The sequence below is a fragment of the Polistes fuscatus genome, unplaced genomic scaffold (assembly GCF_010416935.1).
Source record: "Polistes fuscatus isolate 324 unplaced genomic scaffold, CU_Pfus_HIC Scaffold7, whole genome shotgun sequence".
NCBI classification, from domain to species: domain Eukaryota; kingdom Metazoa; phylum Arthropoda; class Insecta; order Hymenoptera; family Vespidae; genus Polistes; species Polistes fuscatus.
Genome location: NW_025113151.1, coordinates 9985586 through 10010665, shown reverse-complemented (window position 1 = coordinate 10010665; position 25080 = coordinate 9985586). Strand labels below are relative to the sequence as shown.

Here is a 25080-nt window from a genome sequence, read left to right as displayed (position 1 = left end):
TAAAATTTAATTATTAATATCGTTGATTAATGATTATTTTTATTTAATTAAAATGATGATAATATTATCGATAAACGCATTTTATTGGCGTTAGTTTAACTTTGTATACAGATTATTTCTAACAAGTGGACACGTTTGCTCTTTGTCTTTCTCTCTCTCTCTCTCTCTCTCTCTCTTTTCTAATTAACTTCACCGAACCGAAGAAGGGCCATTAGCTCTCAATTTGTGCGGGCCGTCGAGCGTAGATTATGAATTTTAACGATTTTACGTTCGAACTGAACCCTTTTTGCGGTCCTCGTGAAAAAAGAACCAAAAAAGTATAAAACGTTTGACTATAATTTTTTTTTTTTTTTTTTTTCTTTCTTTTTTTTTTTAAGTCTCGTAGTCACGTGCCGTGTTTAACACGTTGATCATGGTCCATCGTAAATCGACTATGACGTTTCTTACGAAGCCTAAATTTTACCCTTTTTTTATAATAAAAACTCGCGTACATTGTTTGAAACACAATTAAAATTGTTTCGAGTGAAAATATCTTTTGGATTTTTTAACTTTCTTCTTTTTTTTTCTTTCTTTTGTTCTTTACAGGTATTATTTCAATTTTACGTGGGTGGGTGGTTTTATTCAACGTGTTCAAGGATATATAGATATAATATTTCTCTCTTTAATAATAAATAACTAATTTTGAATTAATTGCATTTGAAACTGAAGGATTATTTTTTATTTTTACTCTCGTGGAAGGCCTTTTTTTTCTTCTTTTTTAATTTTTATTATAAAAGATCGATTGAACGAAATGAGAGTACTCGTGCACATATTATATTTTACACGCATGTGTGTGTGTAATGCATGATTTAAACGTGTATCTATATATGTACGTGTACATGTATGTGTGTGTATATATATGTTCGTTAAATCGTATATTTTATAATCGTAATTAAAGCATCGTCGAGAGATAAAAGTCTAATACAAAGGAAACATGCAATTTAATGGTGGTGGTAGGGGGAGGAAGGGATGAGGGGGATGATAGAGAGGAGATCAATGACCGAAGTTGCCAAGCCTTTTCGCCCATTTCGCATCGAAACTTTGAATCGAACGAATTCGATGCACTCGATTAATTTTTGTTAGCTTAATTCGTTAAATTAAACAAGGAATAGGAATTTTTTAATTCTGTTTGTTATCTTACTTTTTTTTTCTTTCTCTCTCTCTCTCTCTTTCTTTCGTATTACGGATATTAGAAGAACCTTTTTTTTTTCTTCTTTTCTTTTTTTTTTAAATACCATTTGACGTAAAATCAACAGCAAATTATTCATCGTTGTTAGAGAATTTAAAACAGTGTAATACGATTAAAATTGAATATTTAATGTAGATAGGTAAAGGCAACACGCATTACGTTTGGCAACAATTAATATTTATAAATTGTTTAAACGACAATAGTCGTTTTGCGTCAGTATTTTTATTCGCTCGTGAAGAATTTGAATTGACGTAGAAAACCTGCTGCTATTGCTGCTGTAGTTGTAATTGTTGTCATCGTTGTTGATGTTAATGATGATCGGTTAATATTAGAACTATCGACGATAAATGTATATTTATTTTTAATCGATCAATCCAATGATTGGTTGAGGTATATATGTGTATAAATATAACAGAATAAATGTTATTTTGGCAATGAGAATATTTAATTGTTTAGATATTCTTATTACGTATCAAAATTCTTATGTGTACCACCCGGTATGCAATAATATCGTTAATTCATTTTATTTATTTAACATTATAAAAAGTTCTCGAGAAATAATTGATTGTAGTACGGTGCAAAACTGGATTTTTGATAAAAAAAAAGGGTCCGTTGAAATGAACAGACGTAATTAAAATGTACTTGGGGGGGGGAAAGAAAAAATTAATATTAACAAATAAAAAGTTTCTTGAATCGATTTGAATATAATTTGAATTATATTATTGTAATGAGGGAAAAAAAATATCGAATGAAATGAATTTGAGAAAATATCTAAATGATTTTTCTTTAACGAGACGCGACCCGTCAACAGATCCATCGATCGATCGTACGATCGATACGTCGATCGATATATCGATCGATTCGGGCCGTGGTAAACGACTCTTACGAGCAATCGCGTATAAACGAGTGCAATTGATTAAATAACGTATCGAATGGCAAACTCGTTAATAGTTTCTTGGCCTCAGTCAAACAGCTGTCCACACTATGCCGCACTTGTGGCCTTCGCGGATAAAATTATAAACCAAAGTACCTGTCTACGTCGCGGAAGGTAAAATAAGAATAAGAATAAGATGAAGATGAAGAAGAAAAGAGAAAGGTAAAAAGAATAAGAAAAATAATTTTACTTCCTCGAAAGAAAAAAAGTAAGAATAATGTTCGTCATATTTTCTAAATAAATATATACACATACACACACACATATATATATAGGTATATCCATCTTATTTCGTAGGAAAATGAATAATTTGTCAGTTTAATGAAAAATTATAGGAATATTATAGGAAATTATATTATAGGATATTATAGAAAATAATATTATAGAAAAATTATAGGAAAAATTATAGGAATGCAACTATTCAATAATTCAATGATAATGATCTTATTATTTATTCTTATAGAATGATTTAATTATTATAGAAAAATGTCTATATCAACGAAGTAATTAATAAAATGAATGCATTAGTTTTTTAACAACGAATTGAATATTCTTTCTCTTCTGTTACGTGTCAGGTAAATAGAAAATGATCATGATGATGATGAAAATCATCATGAGTTATTTAAAAAAGAATTGTTTTTCTTCGTTCAAGAAACAAATGACAAACGCGTTAATAATTCTTTCTAATAAATGTTATCACCTCAAAGTGCATATTGCAAATGACAGGGTTTACTTAATATATTATCGTTTATATATACATGTGTTATAATTTATAAATTTAAATATTAAATCTATAGATAAATCTCTTTCGATGATTCAATCGCGAATTATGATCATTCAGTTATACAACTGACATGAGATTTGGCAAGGAAAGACAACAGGAAGGTGGATTTGTGATCGGAAGTGCTAACAAACTTTAATGCGATTCACGTAACGCAAAGTCGTCACGTGAGAACCTCGTCGAAACGTTTCGAGGAATAATAAAGGGAATGATAAAAGGGCGTAGGAATATTACAATATATATACCCTAATTTAAACTTGCCTCGTGTAAATTCGTATATATTATTATTATTTAATTGAAGTATTATAATTGTGTAATTATTTCTTTTGTTTTTTTTTCCATAATCAAACAGTTCGGTATAATTATATTTTAACGTTTAGATAAATTTAATGTATAAGTTTATATTTATCATTTAATATATTAAATATATATATTATAATATTATATTATATTATATATAATATATTATTTATAATTAATATTATTTATATTAATATTATATTATTATATAATATAATAAATATATATGTGTATATATATATATATATATATATATATATATATATATATATGTGTGTATGTATATGTATTCGCACGCGTGTTTATGAATTAGTTTTAATTAGCCGAAATTAATACAAGTATATTGTGGCCTCGTTCAAACGCAATTCATAATTATGCATTTTAATAAGATAACATTTGAATGACGTAATACTTTTTCCTTTGTACGCCACGTGACATAATAGACTTTGGAATGCGTCAATTTGCAACCGGGCTAAAAGGTCTTTCGAGGTTTCGTTTAATAAAAATTCATTAAGTTTCAAATCTTACATCGTCGTCTGATCGATCAGTATAATCTCATGTCCCTCTCTCTATATTTATTATGTGGGTATACTTTATCCTTTTTTTTTAATTCTGTTCTTTTTCCTTTTTTTTTTTTTCTTATTTAATACAATGTACAAACGATTAAAATGACGATTGAACGTGTTTCGTGGGTTACTGACCGACGAAACGATTGCTGCACGTTTTTCAGATTGAAAGTGTAGCATGATTAAACTCGTATAGGGGGGAAAGATCGAGAAATAATTTGTTTATTCAAAGTTTATTAACGATATTTTGCGACGATGATTATTCTTTTATCTCGGTCTCAATGAGATTCACGATATATTATATCTTTAACATTTAAAATATATTTATAATTATTTTTCCTTCCTTGGAGAGTATTTTTTTTTTTTTTAATATTTAACGCAATAATATAAAATCCTATTTTTTTTTCCTTTTTTCCAGACAAGATTTAGTGTCACGACAAAAAATAATCGCTATGTTGTTTCATTTAAAAATCATTCCTATCAAATATATATACATATAAGTATATATCCTTATGTCAATTTTTTTCTTCGAATTTGTTTCGCAACATTTTTTTTACACAATTTCTTTTCTTTTTTGAAAAGAGAAAGGGTAGACGAATTTTATATTAAATATATTTCTCTCTCTCTCTCTCTCTTTCTCTCGTTCTTAATCTATTTTTTCTTCTTCTCTTATTTAATGATCAATCGTGAAATATTAAATGATCAGGGAAAAAAAACGAATCTAAAATATCGAGTGGATTATAATAAAAAAGAAAAAAAAAAAGAAGAATATATCACATTTTCTGAACGCACGAGCAATACCGAACAACGCCGAACAACTCCGAACAACTCCGAACAAGCGTACACGATACGCACACTTCCACGCATATGCGCGCGCAGCTATCTTTCTCTCTCTCTCTCTAACTTGTATAGTCTCGTTCGAAGGGATAGCGTACGAAGGTCACCTTCCTCTACCACCCTCACTTAGTCTGCCGAAGGGTGGTCATGGTCGAACGTCGAGCAGAGGGCTGTTGCGAGGGCGAGAGACACGTTAAAGGGAGAAGGGTGGAGAGAGAGGGGGGAAGGAGGGGAAGGTGTAGCAAACCCTTCGATCAGGGGATGCGCAACATAGGCGTGGTCGTGGCGTATCGTCTACCACCATCATCCACCTTCCCTTCAACCAACCCTCTCTCTCTCTCACACACACACACAGACACATACACTTCTCTTTTGGTATTCAGTTCGTACAAGGGAAATAGTCATAATGGTGGTTGTACATTGAAAATCGATTCTATCGTTAAATATTATATTATTACCTGGATTTGATTATCGTCATAGTATTTATATAAACTATTTTCACATACGTTAAATATATATATTATATAATAATACACACTATCGAATTTTATTCGTTAAATCGATAACTTCCTAACGATGTGTTTTTTGTTTCTTCTGTTGCCTCCACTTGAAATAATAAACCAAATAGAAAAATCTTTATATAATATTATTTTATTGTTTAATTAAGAGATATGAGATTGTGTAAAAGATAAATATTATATACTTATTTCTTTATTGATTATTTTTCATACCTATAAACTATTTTCATACGTTATTAAATGTTACATATATATAAAATTTCGTGTTTTTTAATTGTATCCACGAAACATCGATGTCTCGTTCTTCCCCTTTATTTGAAATAAACCAAATAGAAAAATCCTCTTTAATTTGATTATTTCATTCGAACGTGGAGGAAATAATTCGAAACATGGTTGAGTAAAAGTATAGAGCCAGGCTAAATTCGTAAATCGGAAAAACCGAGAAACTGAGAGTTAGCAGACAGTTTAGTCAGTCAGTTACAGAAAGAGAGAGAGAGAGAGAGAAAGAGAGAAAGAGAGAGAGAAACATAGTCTGGTCGGTCGAAGTTAAAGTAGGAGGTGGGTTTGGTAATGGTAATGGTAATGGTGGTAGTGGTGGTGTTGGTGTTGGTTTTGGTAGTAGTAGTGGTACATGCCAACTGTTTTAGTGGGGGAGATCGTTGATTTACGAGAGGGGAGAGACGAGGAGAGTTGTGGCCTAGGGAAATGAAAGAAAGTTGAACTGAGCGAGCGAGATGAGACAAGAGAGAGAGAGAATGATCAGAACGGGGGGGGGGTATGGTGGGTTGAGAGGAGTGGGAGAGTTGCGGGGCTGTTGACTGGGCTTTGGCGCATTCTCGAAAGGCTCACGCAGGCTTGCAGTGAGGCAGGACGCGGATTGAAACACGACGAAGACTACTAATACTACGATACAACTACTACTACTACTACTATTATTATTATTATTCTATTACCATTTGACGATGAATAAACTACCACTCTACTATAACTACTACTAGTACCTATTTTATTGCATGATTACCAATACCACCAGAACACAGGAACACCCGAGTACAACGAACGCCACGCGCCCTGGTGCTTGCTTGCTTGCTCTTGCTTGCTTGCTTGCTTGCTTGCTTTGCTTGCCGGCTTTCCTCCTCTCACCCCCTCCTACCCCCCTACCACCTCACCCCACCCCACCCCACCCCCTTTTACCACCTCTTAGACAGTCTGCTTTTTGCCCACGTCGACTCCAAATTTCACATGGTCTTCAAACCTCGATGGTTCTCAACGTTTTTCCTCCCTCGTTCCGCTCACCTTCCATTCAATTTTTCTTTCGAAGCTGATAAAGTATAGATTAATTTTTGTAATTACGATCATATTTATTTGGTTCTTTTTTTTTTTTAGGCTTCTTATTTAGTCTATTTTTTGTTATTAAACGTTACGAAATAATCACGTTTTCATATGGAAATTATTGTTTCTATGGTATATTCTTTTTCTTTTTTTTTCTTTTTTCTTGAGTATTATTGTCATTATTGTTGTTATTGTTATTATTATTAATGCAGACAGAAATGTGTCGTTAATCATTTTTGATTATAATTAATTTGTCTTCGTTATATCGTCATCTTTATCATCTTTCGTTTATCGTATAATGATTGATTTATTAATGTATTGACATTTTACGACGTTTATACTATCTAACATTTGTAAAAATTGTACGTTTTAAAAATGTATGTAACTCGTAACCATGACCTTGAATGCGTGTAGTCAGGACGAAGAAGAATGGGGGTATGTGCGTGTACACATGTATATATATAGGTGTGTGTGTGTATGTGTGTGTACACGTTTGTAGGTATATACACGTCACACACCGAGCTAGACCGTATATCGATCTTCTGCTCACGTACCTTACACAACCAATCCAGACGACTCTTTTTCTTTCTTTTTTCTTTCTTTCTTTTTATCTTTTTTTTCTACTCGTCGTTTGTGCGTTTTCCGCTGGCAAGGAAGAAGAAGAAGAAGAAGGGTTGCTGCTTGCTTGCTTGCTTGCTGCTTGCTTGCTGCTTGCTTGCTTCTTATTTTCGTAACCATAACCCAGCAACGTTATGCTACCGAAATAACAACGAAAGATTCTAAGTGAACTTGCAAGTGCAAAGGTGAGAATCGAAAGAGGAAAAAGAAAAAAAAGGGGGTGGATGGGGAAGTTTTAGTATAAGGGTGGTCGTTTGATTTTTTTTTGAGTCTCATTTTTTTAGAATGTTAAATAAAGAATTATTGGTATTAATATTATACTATTCCCAAACCACCACCACCACCACCATGACTACCACTTTCATTACTATCATCGTTAAATTTTCCACGATCGATCGAATGAACTGATTGATTATTCATTTTAATTAACATTCTGTTGCATTCGAAGTTTTTTTGCTTGGTTCTACGATGCGACAATTGTAATTAGAATATTATTTCCTTTTTTTTTGTATTATTTATTATTTCTATGATGGTATATCGAAGTAAATTAAATATTTGCATTCGATGATAAATAATGTCTATGACTTTTTATTTTTATTTTTGTTTAAAGATTGATCAGTTATAGTTAATTAAATTTTCGTATACGTTGAAACTTTTCGATATAGGTTCTTTTTAATTACTATAATATTTTTATTACTATATAATATTATTATATAGTATTAAATATATATTACTATATATATAATAATTAATATAATAATTAATTATTATAATTAAAATGTTTGAATTTACGATACGAACTTTTAATTGGAAACAAACAAAATATTTTTGTATTTATTTTAATTTATTTTAATCAATTATAGATATATATATATCAATGAAAATATTAATTATTTTTTAGAATGAATGAAAAAAAATGAATATTTGACTGGAATATATTAAACGAGGATAGATATAGAAAAACTTGTGTAGGGAGGTTGGTTGGTAGGTTGGTTGGTTGGTTGGTTGGTTGGTTGGTTGGTTGGTTGGTATCTCTCCGTTTAAAAAATATTCTTGATCTTGGGAGAGAGTGAGAGAGAGAGAGAAAGAGACGACGTTTTTTCTTTTCTTTTTCCTGCTTTTTTTCGTCCCTTGTTTAATGGGTCTGCTCGGAACGTCATCACTATAAACGGCAACGTATCACGTGTTAGAAAACCGATGACGCAGGCAATCCGTTCTAATACTCTCCTTTTTTTTCTTTTTGAATATATATATATATTTTTTCCTTCGTATCTTCAATCGATTGAGAAAAACTCGTAGATAGAAAATTTATTAAACGTTAATTGAAAATCGTTAATAATAATTGACAACAGCAAAAAATCAGATAAACTTATCAACCTCGTATTTGAAGAAAAACAAAAATATGATCAATGTAAAATCACTACTAATTATAAGTTTTTTTAATATTGATCAATTATATAATCAATTTCATTAATAAATATGAAAATAAAAAGAAAAATAATCGAATTCTGTCGTAATTGAGAAAAAAAACGAAAATAAGATTAATGATTTGAGATTATGATCAATGTAAAATCACCGATTAAATTGTCATTATTTATTAATTCAATAATCAGTACAATAGATTAAAATAAGAAAAAAAAAACGTCATGATTTATTCACCCCTGTAATTAATTAATTAATTATTTTAATACTTTAATTATTACGCCATTCTGATTTTGAAATTTTACTTCATTAACTGTATCATTTAATTGAATCTGTAATTTATTGCAAAAATAATAAATTAATATAAATATTTTCCTGAAAAATACATATATATATATATCAATGATAATAAACACTCTTATTCAGATTATAATAAATTATATATATTATTGATAATACAGGTCTTCGTGGCTCAAGTGGTAGAGCGTTCTTTCGGTATGCGAAAGATCCTGGGTTCGAATCCCGGGCCTCTCGAATTTGTTAAACAAATTAAAGCTCGAATTTATTAGGAGAGTTTTTCGAACGAACAAATGCGTCAGGGTTGCGTCACTAAATAATATTATTGATAATAAACACTTTTATTCAGATTATGATAAATATATATATATATATATATATTTTTTATTTATATTATACACTATATATATATAATTATTATGAATGGAAATATTATATTATATTTTATATATCTATATAATTAATAATAGTATAGTTATATAATAAGTATTATAATTAATTTGAATGAAATAACAAGAAAGAAAAATATATAAGATATATAATAGTAAAAAAAAATCTAACATAACAACAGGGTCCACTAGAAGGAGCCTGGAATTAAAAAAAAAAAAGAGAAAAGGGAGAAGGGAGTGGTGGGGGGAAGGGAGACAAAGAGATTTACCACGACCTACCCTACACGAACGCATTCGACGCAGCAAGTTTCTTTCTCTTTCCCTTTCCCTTTTCCTTTCCCTTTCCCTTTCCTTTTTCTCTTTGATTCATTCTCCCGTCCCTCTTCCTTCCCACCCTTTAGTTCTTTCTGGATGTTGAGAAGGGTGCATGCGTCATCCGACGTATCAAATAGCGTAGATTCGATAGAAAGGAAGAGTTCTTTTTTTTTTTTTTTTTTCATTGAAATGCAAGAATTGTATGCGATGTTTCTATTATTTATTGATTCTTTTTTTTTTTACACTCGAAGTGGCTCCCTTTTCTGATCTAATTTTTTCTTTTCGCATATTTGATGGAAAATATTTTTCTTTTTCTTTTTTTTTTTTTTTACATATATCTTCATCAAATGATTTCACACACAATTTTTGTAACATTTTATATATGTTTGTACTTCATCAAAATTTGTTAAACATTCAACATTAAGATTAAAAAAACGGTGTGTACATTTTTATTACATATATATATATATATATTATTTTTTTTTTTCATTTGTTGGCTGATATTTTGTCAACGAGATTTTCAACAACTATTTATACAAATCTTTTTTAACGATAAAACTTGAATAACAATATTTTTCATCGAATTATTATTCTCATGAATAATATACATAAATAGAAATATGCAAAAATTTCTTCTTTTTTTATTTATTTATTTATTTATATGCTTCGTAATTTGTATCAAATCAACGTTATTATGTTTCTCTATAATATGGTAGCAGCAAAGCAATTTGAAATATCATGTTTTGTCGTCATCGCATAACAAATTACGAGTTATATATATATATATAAATAAAAAAAAAAAAAAAAGAAAAAAAAACTAGAAGAGAGAAGAAATAAAGAAGAAAAAAAAAGAGCATTAATTTGTAAGACAAATCATTTGTCAGCAGCGTTTTATCCGTCGTTAAGATGGCCTTCGATGTAGATAAATATTAAATCAAATTATCAATCGTAAAACGATAATAATAATCATCATAATTGTTTCGTTTTACATAGAAACGGATAAAAAAAGAGAAAAAAAAACAACGTTCGTCGTAGAAATTTCCACGAAAGTTGTGTTTAAAGATTTTTAAGATCATTTTCCACATGATTTGTCATTTCTTTTTTTTTTTTTTATAACAGAACAAAAAATAAAACAACTTGCCTTTGCGATGAGATTACACAAAACCATAAGTAATATTTTTTATAGAAATCTTATGGGATTGAGAATGGGGGGGGGGTGGTTTGATTTGGTTTTCTTCTTTTCTTTTAATTCTATTTATTTTTCATATTTTTCTACTTTTTCCTAATTATCGTTAATTTATTTCTTTTATGTCTTCTTTTAAAACGACCTCGGGAAAAGGGAAAAGGGGGAGGAGGGGGTGTTACTTCTATCCGATATTAATAAATGTTTTTCAATTTGCATTCGTAATTGCTTTATATTCCGATAATTTTCCTTCTTTTTCTTCCTTTTTATTTGTTTTTTTCTTTGTTGTTATTTCATAGTAACTTATTGACATGTTTATAACGTTTGAGAAAAAAAGAAAAAAATAAGAGATCTAGATGCGAGTACGATGCACAATTAGAGATGGTAAAGTTTAATATTATAATATCTTCTAGAAATTTATTCACTGTATGTCAAGTAGATAAACAAATTATAACTTGTAAGGAGAAAAGAAGAAAAAAAAAGAAAAAAAAGAAAAACAAATAAGTATGAATAAGTATAATAAAAACAAATATATATATGTAAATACATGTAATAATAAGGTGTATACTCATGATATACACGCATTCGTGTCTCTTGAAATTTTTTTTGGTTGCTTTTTTTTATCGTCAGATATATGTACAAGTACTCGCTTATTTATTTAACTTATGTTGCATATAATATAAAAATAACGGACGTCAAACCAGATAAACAACTCGCAAACGAATATATATATATATCAATAAAATACAATTCGAAGACAATACAAGAAAATTTCGTCGGCTTATCAACAAGAAGTCTGATTAGAGGAGAAAAAAAAAAGTAAAAAAAAGAAAAGAAAGATCGGTATCATCATATATATACTCGTAATCTCGTTCGTTCGGTTGATTTCAATTGAATTCGCGAGATCATCTATCAAGAAAAAAGCTAAAATATTGTCATAAGAAAATAATATATTGTGTGTGTGTGTGTGTAATCTTATCGTACTTTTGTATTTTTTTTTTTTATTTTTTCCTACTCCGAACACATTTTTACGCATTATTACCACCACCACCACTACCACTACTACTATTACTATCTTAAAATAATACATATAAATCTATACGAGATGGGAGGCAAGTTTTGGTGACACAAAAAGTAAAATTCTGATTCGATGAAAAATAAATTAGTAATTTGATAAGCACGTACGATTATTATTATTATTATTGTTATTGTTATAAGTTGATGATTTATATTGTACAATAAAGCGAGTTAAATTTAATTAACAAAGTAACGAATACAACGAATTGAATAATCATACGATAATTGTGGGTGGAGTGTGGGAGGAAAGGGTAATGTGATAAAAATGATAAGGAGAGAAAGAAAAAGAGGTAAAGGTGAGATAGGATAAGAGAGAGGGAAAAAAAGGATAGATAGGATAAGAAAGAAAAGAAAGTTATCCAACGATACATTATTTGAAATATTTTTAATTTTATTTCGTTAGAATTCGAAGTATATGATTAACATAATTTAGGAAAGTATATGAAATGGCAAAATTTTCCTTGCAACATTGATAAAATGTTATTTAATTTAAATCGATAATTAGTAGAGTCTTTAGTTGTCTGATTAGTAGTAGTATTGGGTTGACAACTAAGTGATTGTGGATTTTTTGATTGGCAACTAAGTGAGCATGGTTACTTTTAACAAGAACCTGTTGAAAACACAGGTCCCAGGGACTTATAGGTTTTTATTAAAGTAACCACAAGTGCACTTAGTTGCCAACTCAATATATTATAATATATTAAATTTATTTTAATAATTTCTTTATAGATATATGTAGGTTTTTTTATTAAAGTAACCACAAGTATACTTACAATTAGTTTCTAACTCATAATATATTAAATTTTTTTTTTTTCTTTTTTTAATAATTTCTTTATTTATAGATAATAGATAAATATTTAGGTAAATACACACACTTGTATTTATACAAAGAAATAGAGAGATATATAGATAGATAAATATTATATACCAATAGATAAAATATTAAAACCATAAGTATGCACTTAGTTGCCAACCTAATATATTATAATATATTAAATTTATTTGAATAATTTCTTTATATATATATAAATATTTATGTAAATACTTATTTCTACAAAGAAAGAGAGAGAGAAAGAGAGGTTGTAGATTTTTATTAAAGTTAACCATAAGTGTGCACTTAGTTGCAAACGTAATATATTATAATATATGAAATTTATTTGAATAATTTCTTTATATATATAAATATTTATGTAAATACTTATTTCTGCAAAGAGATATAGAGATATATAGATAGATAAATAAAAAGAAAGAGAAAGATAAAGAAAAAGAGAGGTTGTAGATTTTTATAAAAGTAACCACAAGTGTGCACTTAGTTGACAACCAACAAATACACACTCACTTTAGTTGCCAACCCAATAGGTAACCTCAATCCACTTGACGATTTGCCTGACCACCCCTACTGTCATAAAAATGGACCTAGGAATCGTAAGAAAACGTATGTTTGTGTGTGTTAGTTGTATCGTAGAGATGATTATCCGTTTTGCAAGCAAGTTCAACACGGCTATAAATAAATACAGATATCATCGCAATACTCGATCGTGTTGCTATAATTTATCTAACATTCATTCCTTCCTTCCTTTCTTTCTTTCTTTCTTTCTTTCTTTCTTTTTTCAAAAGATTGATCGATCTATTAACTCTTTATTTTAAACGATCGATAATAATTAAAAACAAACGTTTTCTCTTCTTCTTTTCCCTTCCACCTTCGTGTTTTTCTTTTTATTTCATTCTTTTCCGTCCCAATTTTTTACAATCATTTTTAATTCGATCGATTGATAAGAAAAAACACACACACACGTACGTACACACATACAGCAAAATCACTCTATTTCTCTTTCTATACACTTTGATATAGATTTTTAATTATTTTTATTCCTTTTATTCATTTCGGGGAAACAAAGTAATCAATTATTTCTTTTACTTTATCGTTCAAATAAACCTTTAATATACAGAAACAAGAATATGATTGACGCGTTATCTTGTGAAAGATATTACAAATACATACATACATACACACACACACATACACACATATATATAGATACTTTCACGGATCGTTGCATTTGCAATCACTGTGCATATTCGAATACATTAATGGGATGAAAATGTTGTTTGGCAACAACCATCGATCGATCGATGTGCGTCAAAAGAAAGAGATGGGGGAGAGGGGTGGGAGAGTAAAGGGGAGAAACTTCGTTCACAGTTCTTAACGATTTTATATATCATTGAATACCGATTAATTATCAGTTTGGTTTATCCTGTTATGTCGAAGTTGCTCTCGAGGCCATAAACGTAATCACTCAGTAACTCACTCACTCACTCACTCACTCACTCACTTACTCACTTACTCACTTTCCCGTGATATTTGAGCTCTAAACTCTATGAAAACATTCAAACAAGGAATCCCTCTCTTAGCCCCTCGTTATCTTTAGCGATAACTTTGTTCAAGGCCGTTAATTGGATAATTGGATAGAATAGTTTCATCATTGTGTAACCTGTTCGGATAACCTCGAGACCTATTTCTTTTTTTTTTTATTTAATTTTAATTATTATACCATACTTTTTTGCTCGCGTATCATTGTTGTCAGTCGAAATTTATTGTTAACTGTTATTTTTAAAAAATGTTCATTGACAACAACGTTCGCGTGATCGTTCTGTAAAAAAAAAAACAAAAGTAAAAAAATAAACTAAAAAAAAAATAAAAAGTAAGGTAACGCGAGATAATTTTTCTTAGGATTTGTTAATTATTCTATTTGTTTTTTTTTTTTTCTTTTTTCTTGTCTACCGAAAATTATTTAATTTTACGAAAAACGATAAGGAGGAGAAGTGGTATAAGAATATTTCAATCCTGACAAATTATTTTAAGGATTACAATTGAACATTAAATGAATTCTATATAATATTCAAATAACAAACATTATCTAACGGTTCATTTTTGACAATATCGTGAAAATTACATTGAATTCATTTAGTTTCAAATAATGTGGTGTGAAATAACTAATAAACTCATATTTTTTTTTTTCATTTTGACTTAGACCACTTTCATAATTATGGGGCACCTATTTATATTTAAAGAAATAGTATATGTATTATGTATTTCTACGTGTCATCGATATAAAATATCGCATCTTGAGAAACAGAAGGGCTCATCGGCTGACTTTTCTTCTTTCCTCGGTTTTCATCGGTTCGTATTCGAAACAGGAGAAGGAGGAGGAAGAAGTGAAGGAAGAGACAGAGGAGAGTTGGTGTTGTTGCAGCGCAAAATAATCTTTACACCTGTTATAATATTTTGTTCACAATAAATTGTTCGAAAATCAAGCATTTTATGTCTTAGTATATATTGTTAATGTTCTTGTGCATCATCATCATCATCATCATCATCGTCATCATTTATACATATATTGTATTTCATATACACATTTTAACTTTTCTAAATAATTATCTAATTCTATAACTTTGTATATTTTAAATCGTATTTACGAATATATATCTAAATTGTGTTTTATAAAGTGTCACGCAAGTTAATCGTATTTCGAAGGTGAATCGTTCAGATTTCGTTGGTGATACGATATAATAATAAATACCAAACGGGAAGGCCAAAAGTGTCAGTTGTTTACTGCAATCTGACTTAAAACCTCGGATTAACGTTATATCACGTGTGTGTGTGTATGATGTGTGTATGTGTTTGTGCGCGTTTCTTCGAAATTTTATTCGAACGGTAAATTATCCACCCTCCTTTCGATGCCATTTAACGCGTATATTCCGCGTTTAAAATGTTGAGAGATAAATAAAGTTAAGAAAAATATATTTATACAGATGTACTTTGTATTACGCATGTATACGTATGCACATATATATATACGTACGTGCATAAACATATACATTCATGGGATTATTAATTTCCTACTCGTTAATAATTTATTTTGTTGTTGTATTTCCTTTTTTGTCATTTTTTAAACGAGACGAAAATGGATTATTTTTTTTTTTTTTTACAAAATAATCATTCCTATAAAAAACAAAAAATATAAATAAATTTTGATTGGTAAATATCAAGAATTATTTTCCTGACTACGTTTTACTAAGCGTGGGATTATTGTTGGTGGGCAAAGATAGTAGTGGGGGAGGAGGAAGAGGTTCAGAATTTTACCACACAACACATCTGTTTCGTGTAGTTATCAGACACACATCCTCTTCTTACCTATACTCATATAAACACGCACGATAAGTGTATCTATTTCTAGATACAGGGTTCCGTTATTAGCACAGAGATCATTTTCATCTTGGTTATTCCCTTATGGGAACCCATAAGGTACCTGATAACTCTGTTTGATTCTACCAATCCTATCGGTCGTCAGTCATCATCATCAACACCGGATTCGATGAAAAAGGAGAGAAAGAAAATAAACAAATAACGTCATACGATTTATCACTGTGTGAACATTTGCCTCTGTCAAAATAATATTAATATTAATATTAATAATAATTAATAATTAATAATTAATTAAAATAATATTAATATTAATATTATTAATATAATATAATAAATTAATAATATATTATTATATTAATAATGTTTTTAGACTTTTAGAGAATATTATTTATACTCAAGCAAAAAAATGGGCTTCATTCAAATTACCACCCACCACCCCTTTATGAAAAATTCTATCATGTAGCATTTTCTAATTCAATGAAAACAATTTTAAATTATTTATATATGTACTTAACATATGTATATATAAGTTTAATGGATTTTATTGATCCCACCATCATCAATATCAAATCCAATGAAAAAGAAAAGTAAAATTAAATAATAATAATAATAATAATAATAGAGATTCTTCCATCGTTACAGGAAAAATATTTATAATAAAGCAAAGGGGGGGGGGTTCGTCCAAACCCCTCCTAACCACTCACCCCCCCACCCCTCGTGGAAAATTCAATCGTATCGTATTTTCAAATGCAATTATAACGAATTTAATGCTTGTATATGTGTATGACGTTTTACCTATCGTATGTTATATCGTTTTCATTTGTTTATTTATTTATTTTTTTTTTTTATTTGTTACAGTAATCCGCGAGCATCGCGAAATATGGCAGAAAAACAACGTCGAGACAATCTCAATACCAATATCTCGGCGATGGCGTCCTTAGTTCCTATTATCGTTGGATGTCCAAGAAGGTTGGACAAGATATCTATCCTACGATTAGCTACGTCATATTTAAGAACGGATTACAGTGAGTTTGGAGGATTTTCTGTTTTTTTTTTATTTTTTTTTTTCTCATTTTTCATCTACTTCTTTCATTCATAGTCTTAGTCTTCTATTGCATACTATCGCATACTCTAATCACTATTAATCAAAAGTTCGTGCATTTGTTGTATCACGAATTGTCTGTGTCATAAATTGCATAATTGGATTGTTTCCTTTTTTTTTTATTTTTTATTTCTCTCTCTCTTTGTAAAATTTATTTCGGAAATATTAATTTATAAAAAGACGCACGAACTTTTGCTTCTCGCCCCCATAATATTTATGAATAATATTATTGTTCGAAGAGTTTAATTGTTGTACGTGTGTTTTGAAACGTTTTCTATCGTTTTGTTTTTTTTTTTATTTTTTTTTTTTCTTTTTTTAGCACTTGGACGCGGATCGGCCAATTTTTTACCGAAGCAATTCAAAGACTTGGACATAGAACAATATATTTTGGATGTAAGTGCAACGTTCAAAATGATTATATTTTCTCTTTATATTCGATCGAAATTTCGAAGAAATTTATATATCTATAAAAAAGGAAAAAAGAAAGAGAAGAAAAAAGGGAAACATTATATTGAAACGAATCGTTATTCGACGATCATAACATTTGCCCCCTTGTCTCTTTTAATCTTAAAAATGATACAAGCCTTCTATATTTAATACTTTTAAAGAAGTCAACTGGTAATACATTGATTGGTGATCTTGTTGCCTTTTTCTGTGCCCCCCTATGAGTGTGTACATATATATATTTTTATTCGGAATATCTTTAATTTATTATTTCAAATATTTTTACATATATATATATATATATATATGATAATTTGTAATCACAGTGATCACTTTTCTTTTCCTTCGATAGAATTTAATTGGCCGAGCTGGTTTTTTCATCGTCGTAACGTCTGCAGGAAAGATTGTTTATGTCAGCCAACAAGTAGAACGCCATCTTGGTCACGCTCAGGTATATATATATATATATCAATATTCATCCACATAAATCTATGTAAACTTGTGTTTTTTTTTTATTTTTTTTTTTCTATAACCTAACGTATATTTTTCGATGAATTTCTTTTCTCTTCCATTTATCATATACTTTAAGAATATTATTATTATTATTATTTTACTGTGTGAGATTGAAAAATGGTTGAGATATAAAATATGGCCGCCATACGACGAAATTATAATAACCAAAATGTCATATTTGGTGAGATTAAATGAAATTCACAGAGTGATGATCATCACCATCGTCATCACCACCACCCTTTTCGAGTATCACGTACTCGATATTTTCAGATTCGCTTACATTTTTGATTAAAAATGATATAGAAATTGAATTTAGTTAGGTTAGGAATGTAAAAACTCGTTGTTTCCATGTCAACCATGATTGCTACGGTTTTTTCATTTAACTCGATACAAACTTTTCTATATTCCAATACAAATGAGTTTTGCTTTGACGTCAAAGTTATTAAAACTTTTCTTTTTTTTTCTTTTCACATTGATTACTCTAGATATTTTTTCTTTTGTTCTTTCCTTTTAATTGTATCCAGCACACATAAATTAAAATACGCTTACAAATGGGACGACATTTTTTTTTTTTTAATCAGATAATAGTAGATGACGTCAATTCGTCAGATAAAAAAGAAACAACGAAATTTCCGAATGCTCATTTTTCGTATCGCGAGTAAATCAAAAGACAATTTTAATTTTTTTTTATTGTTGTTCCAACCCCCCCTCCCCTTTCTCCCATTCTCGCAAAATGTTTCTTCGTATTTCGAAGTATATACTCGAGTGTTGTCGTATGTGTAACAAAATTACGTATAATCAAAATGATGAATGAGATCATTCGTAGTGATACGATTGAATTAAAAAATATATTACGAAATTATTGACGAAATGATGATTAAATTAATAAGATCGATGATCGCGTAATTTTTATTATAATAAATATATATATATACTTAACGTTATATATCCTCGAGAAGATAATGATAATTTGCTTACCGTTGTTAGGGGAAACCTAACGAAGTTAGTTATATTGTCGTAAAAAGGACACATTCAAATAGATATATATCACTAAAGTAGAAATAGGAAAGAAAACTACCAGGAGGAAAAAAAAGAATCTTGTTTATCCCTTATTATACACATACACCACCTTCTCATATCCTTTTTTTTTTCTTCTTTTTATTTTATATTTCTATCATTTTCTTTCTTTTTCCTTTTCTTTTTCGTTCTTACGTATCTTTCCTATTTTCTCTGTCTGTCCGTTCGTTCGTTCGTCTGTCTTTCTTTCTTTCTTTCGGGGAGGTTTTTTCTTTTTTTCTTTTCTTCTTTTTTTTTTTTTTTTTTTTTTTTTTTTTTTTTTTAAGACAGAATACACAATCAGGGTGTCATTGTTCTCCGAGTAAAAGAAAAAATTTTTTTCCCGCAGGGAAAATGAGAGACCGACGACTACGACGACGAGGATGAAATATTCCCTACGTATAATGTATATTAGAAAAAAAAAAAAAGAAAAAAAATGGAAAAGAAACGCGATTCTCCGTCATTCACTCGTTCATTCATATTTATTTGATCAGTATTTTTTTTTTCTTTATTTTTTTTTTCTTTTAAATAATTTTTCTTTACTGATATTTGATTATATTGGCAATTACAGTTTCTTATCTCATGTGGTAAAATAATTAATAAAATAATATACCAAAAATATACATATAGAGATATCTTATTATAAATACAGATACACCTATCGAGATATAAAAGTATCAATTTATCAATTTATTATTAATCAAAAGTATAAAAGTAGACAATTTTATTATAATATAATCCATGCAAAAAAAAATGGTCAATATTTTTCGATTTACGCAATCGACAGAGATATTTTATTACAAATTTAAAATCATTCGTGTGAAAATATTGATAATTTATAATTACACCCACTTATATATATTACCTATTATCATTTTATATCACAAATATTAATATTATTTGTGAAAAATACATAAAAGAAAAATAATTAAAAAATACTGATCTGTATTATAAACTCAACAGGGAGAGGAGAGAGGATTGCAATAACTTTGATGTATTTTTTAATTGGTATCCAAAAAAAATCATACACCTAAATATTTAATGATTTTTTAAATTTTTTTTTTTTATTTTTTTTTTGTGTTGTTCGTTTGCAGAAAGAATTGACGGGGCAATCGTTGTATCATTACGTTTATTCGGAGGATCACGAAGAATTGACGAAAAATTTAACACCGGACGAGATGCAACCGATCGTCAGTTCTATGACCTCCGACGGTGACAGTAATTCAAATTCCTCGGAGATGTCTTCCGCGTCGAGTTCAACATCGCAAAAGAATAATTCGGATAGAAACGTCACCGATAGGAAAACATTTCGCAAACAGAGACGGATGTTCATGTTGCGTATGTCACAACGCACGGTTACCAGACGTGAACACACACAATATGAGTGTTTGAACGTGACAGGAGTCCTCAAACTTGCCGACGCTTGTGAAAATCCTGAGAATCGTGGTGCACGACATCGAGGTAGTTAAATAACATTTATATAAATTAATCGGATAAATAACAATTAAATATAAATAATTATACCTTTTCTATCTTAAAAAGAAATTCATTTCTCGTTTTAATCCTTTCAGGGTTGAATACTTTTTTACCTGAAGTATTTTATATAAGGAAACATGGAATAGTTTATTATTATTATTATTATTATTATTATTGTTAATCAGATCTAATAATAAAATTTTTAATTTTTGTATCTTAATATAATTTTTATACATGTGACAAAAGATTCGAAATAATAATCAATACGCAAACCAACATTACTGACCAGTCAAAGGGGGTTAATAATCATTAAAAGTAACACTGCACTTTCTTTTTTTTTTTTTTTGTTTTACGAATCAATGATATTGCGTTTTTATCGTTGAGAGATGTTGGGTGTCTAACTGCTGGTGGGCACTCTGCACGTAACACACAAGACTCAACGAAGAAACCTAAGCTAACTTTTTCCGAGCCGTGTGTATCGCAAATATTTACTCTTAATCCCCCTGAGTATTTAAATTTAGATTCACGGCATCGTGTTGGCTCGCGAAAAGCGTAGGCATCGTCGCGAAAAACTTTTATTATTATTATTATTATTATTATATTTTTGTTGTTTTTGTATTTTTCTTCATCTCTTACCGAGATCTATCAAAGATTTGTAAATCGTTTAAGGGTTATTTCCGAATCGTTTGTATTGTCATTAATAAAAAAAAATAATATACGTTTCTTAATAAATTATTGTTTTTTCTTCAGGAACGCCTACCAGCAACGATATCATCTTCGTTGGTGTTGCATGGTTTCCCAAAAAGCGTCCTATTACTGAACTATCTATAATGGATGCTAATAAAGAAGAATATGTAACAAGGCATTTGGTTGATGGTCGTATCATTTATTGCGATCACAGGATATCCATTGTGGCAGGTTACATGTCGGAAGAAGTTTCCGGTATGAGTGCATTTAAATATATGCACAAGGACGATGTTAGGTGGACCATCATTGGACTACGCCAAAGTATGATATATAATATAATATATAAATAATATATATATATGATCTAGTCTTATAATTGTTTAGATTAATTAATTAATATTTTTTGTGTAACAGTGTATGACCGTGCTGAACCTTGTGGTTCGTCCTGCTACAGGTTACTTTCCAAAACTGGCCAATTCATTTACCTGAGAACTCATGGTTATTTGGAATACGACAAAGATACCCAATCCGTTGAATCGTTTGTCTGTATCAATACTTTAGTCTCGTGAGTATTTTTTATTTAAAATAAAAAAAAAAAAAGAAGATAAAATTGAGATATAAAACATGAATCTTTTCCAATTTGGTTTTTACAGTGAAGAAGAAGGTATTGAATTTGTTAGAGAAATGAAGGAAAGATTTTCAGCTACTGTATCCGGTTTCACGAAGGCTGCTGCTATGATTCAAAACACTGAAGATGTTTCGTTCAATATGGTACGCCGAATTGATGTAAATTTATAAAAATATAAAATAACAAAATGTGCAGTGATGATCATACTCGATATTTTGAAGATGTTTATTGTATTTTTTTTTTTATATATATATATATATATACATCAAGCAGGGACCGGATTCTAAAAAATCTAACTCAGATGCAAGCCTAGAAGATGATTCCAAATTAGAAGACGCAATTACTCATCTAATCAGCGATTTACCTTCGCCATCTATTTCGGAAGATCGTCTTTCACCAAAACCAATGCCTAATTCACAATTTGCTAAAGCAGCTATATTTTCGCAAAGGTTACCACCGGTAACTGCGCAAACCAGTAAAATTCGTATAAAAAAGATCGATCATTGTACTTCGACGCCTAACGACGACAACAAATGCAGCAACAACAATCCTGCTGTAAAACAAGAACCTAGTAATGAAACGAATGAAGGATGTCAATCGTTGATCACCACTAAAACAATTGCCGATTCTATCGTTGAAGAAGAAATTATGTCGGATGGACAACAACAACAACAACAACAAGAACAACAACAACAACAAGAACAACAACAACAACAAGAACAACAACAACAACAAAAGCGACGAGTTGGAAAAAAAAAACTCCGATTTTTTCTAATGATATGTATTCAAGAAAACCTATAACTTTGAAAGGAATAATGAGAAAGGCAAAAGCTTTAGAACAAGAATATCGTAATAGAGAGAGGACACCTGCAGCCATACTTGAACGTGCCTCTTTTGTACCAATTAAGCTTATGAAAATTAATAAAGGGAAGATTGATAATACTTTCAAGTCTTTAGATAATGACACGGGCGAATCCGAGACTGACGTGTCGAAAAGAAAATATAACGAAGATAACGTCAGTTGTGATACATTTCGTTCGAGAAAGCGAAAAAATAAGAAAAAATATGAAATCATTTCTGAGGTTCAACACGAACAACAACAGCAGCAACAACAACAACAACAACAAGAAGAGCAACAACAACTACAACAACAGTCAGAAGAACATAGGTTTTCATATGTTCATTGTCCTTTTTTTAAGAATGAACTGTTTCCAGGACTAGATGAATTTGATACTTATGATCAGGATCATACTCAACCCGTTCAAATTATACCTATGGACTCACCGAATTCAAACATTGGACTTTGTAATATCAAGTATCCACAATTATTAGATTCATCAACGTCATTGGAAATCCCCAACATAGTTGATTTAAACGAGAGAGTTAATGACATATCATTAGAGGATATTCATACACTCAACCATATCAGGACTTTTCAGGGATGCAAGAGTATTGAGGAGGAGTATAACACGATCATGGAACATACTCCAGGTACTGCAATATTAATGACGAAGTAAATAAAGTGCCTCTTTATACATAATTTGTATGAACAAGATGCACTTTAACAATTCTTTCTTTTTTTATTTTTTTTTTTATTTTCGTTTCATTTTTGTTTTGTTTTTGTTTTTCTTTGCATATATTTTTTCGATTATTTTTTCATTTCAATTTGATCTTTCATTATTGGCGGTCCTTAGCTGCTAAATTTATTGAACCGTTAGAATTGGATTAGCCAATAGATTATAAATGATGCTTATACATTTTTTTTATTTTTACAGATTTTGTGCTAAAAATATTTAATAATCTACGACCTGTAATGGGTTTTGAAAGTATGTAACATTCTTCAATGCTTATTTTTTTATTTCTCGATTCTCCATTTCTAAATTGGTATACTAACCAGGCCATTTTTTTTTACAATTTTATTCTAGAAAACTATGATGAGGTGAATTCGCTAGAGTTGCCGTCGATCGATAATGTGAGTAAGAGAGAGAAATTTTTATTTTTTTTATTTTTTTATTTTAATATGATTTGTAAAATATAAAAATTAAACGTAAATTAACTTGATGATTGTTCACAGGAACATCTGCTCAATGACGAGATAAAGATGAGTCATCTCAAACTAGCGAATTGTATTACCATACAAGAATCCCAATTCGATGTGCTGGCACGCAACCTTGAGAATCCAGTTTTGCAATCTCAAAGAAAAAATTTAACTCAGCTACAGGTAACCATAATCGATCTGGTTTCTAACCAATCATTTGTATATATAAACACATATTTTTACTTATTTCTATGTAGGTAAAATGTTATGCATCGATTACAGGCTGAACATAAAATGCAAAAGCAAATGTTAAAGACATTGCAACAAGAACATCTGAATGTACAAGTAAATACGAAGCAAAACGTCGGTGTTTAAATAATTTGTTTATACGATCTTTTAAAAATACCTGTCATGAAAATATAAATTTCGAGGGATTTGATGTTCGAGGCCACTAATATCATCGTCGTGGTAAATTCGTTCGAAGAAAAATAAAAGGGTGTCGTCCTTCTCCTCTCTCAAATTGCCGAATTAACTATGAGTCTGAAAAATTTTTACTGGATCACATTCTAGCAGAAAGAAAAAAATTAACGATTGGCATACGTGCAATATGTATGCATCATCGAATTGCACCACCGAAGAGATTCTATTATTCTTCTGTCTTCTTGAAAAGAAAAGAAAGTAAAACGTATAGAAAAAGAAAGAATGAAGGGAGGAGGAAGAAAAAGGAAACAAAGTTTTTGTCGTTAAAAATCAAGTTAATGTACTATGTTGGTGCTAACAAAAAAAAAATAAGAATTGAAGCTGTTATTTCCATCGATTTTCTAATGAGTGCTTGCGATTTGTAAAAATCGTTAAGAATTATAATAAGAATAAACGATCGTTCGTTCGACAGATGGACGAAGAAGTAAGTGAATCGAACGATCGAGTGTTCTGCAGTGTTGGAACTTTATAAATTTTACGATAAACACTTTGTAGATAATATATCTGAGCTGTTTCGTGGCACATTAAGATCATACATAACAGAAAAAAAGTGAGAGAAGAAATTACATACACGTTTTGTTGGGACGATTAAACTTTTCTTTGTTTTTTTTTTAAGTTCTAAACAAAAATAATATCAATTAAGAAAACATAT

General features: G+C 29.6%; 2 protein-coding genes across 4 annotated transcripts in view; both read left to right on the top strand.

The window, feature by feature from the left end:
• The window catches only part of LOC122524084 (circadian locomoter output cycles protein kaput-like), a 49038-nt gene extending 26127 nt beyond the window's left edge, over window positions 1-22911 (top strand). For 2 of the 3 annotated variants that reach the window (XM_043646166.1, XM_043646164.1), the window contains 8 exons: window positions 16863-17029; window positions 17426-17499; window positions 17903-18001; window positions 20214-20580; window positions 21346-21603; window positions 21697-21847; window positions 21936-22053; window positions 22181-22911. In XM_043646166.1, coding sequence (XP_043502101.1) covers window positions 16863-17029; window positions 17426-17499; window positions 17903-18001; window positions 20214-20580; window positions 21346-21603; window positions 21697-21847; window positions 21936-22053; window positions 22181-22711 — 1765 coding nt within the window. In that variant the 3' untranslated portion in view covers window positions 22712-22911. The remainder of the gene's footprint in view (window positions 1-16862; window positions 17030-17425; window positions 17500-17902; window positions 18002-20213; window positions 20581-21345; window positions 21604-21696; window positions 21848-21935; window positions 22054-22180) is intronic. The other variant, XM_043646165.1, reaches the window with a different exon arrangement.
• On the top strand, window positions 22726-24644 carry LOC122524085 (putative mediator of RNA polymerase II transcription subunit 10). Its single transcript, XM_043646167.1, has 5 exons — window positions 22726-23401; window positions 23686-23736; window positions 23836-23882; window positions 23985-24131; window positions 24231-24644. Exons 1-5 carry the CDS (start codon window positions 22726-22728, stop codon window positions 24321-24323), a joined length of 1014 nt encoding a protein of 337 aa, XP_043502102.1. The 3' UTR covers window positions 24324-24644.
• The last annotated feature ends 436 nt before the right edge of the window (window positions 24645-25080 follow it).

Bases quoted from the DNA above. Each gene is read 5' to 3' on its own strand.
- LOC122524085 (XM_043646167.1), top strand. From the start codon at position 22,726: ATGAGAAAGGCAAAAGCTTTAGAACAAGAATATCGTAATAGAGAGAGG. The intron at 23,883-23,984 runs GTGAGTAAGAGA...GATTGTTCACAG, and splicing joins AGTTGCCGTCGATCGATAAT to GAACATCTGCTCAATGACGA. The intron at 24,132-24,230 runs GTAACCATAATC...CATCGATTACAG, and splicing joins AAAATTTAACTCAGCTACAG to GCTGAACATAAAATGCAAAA.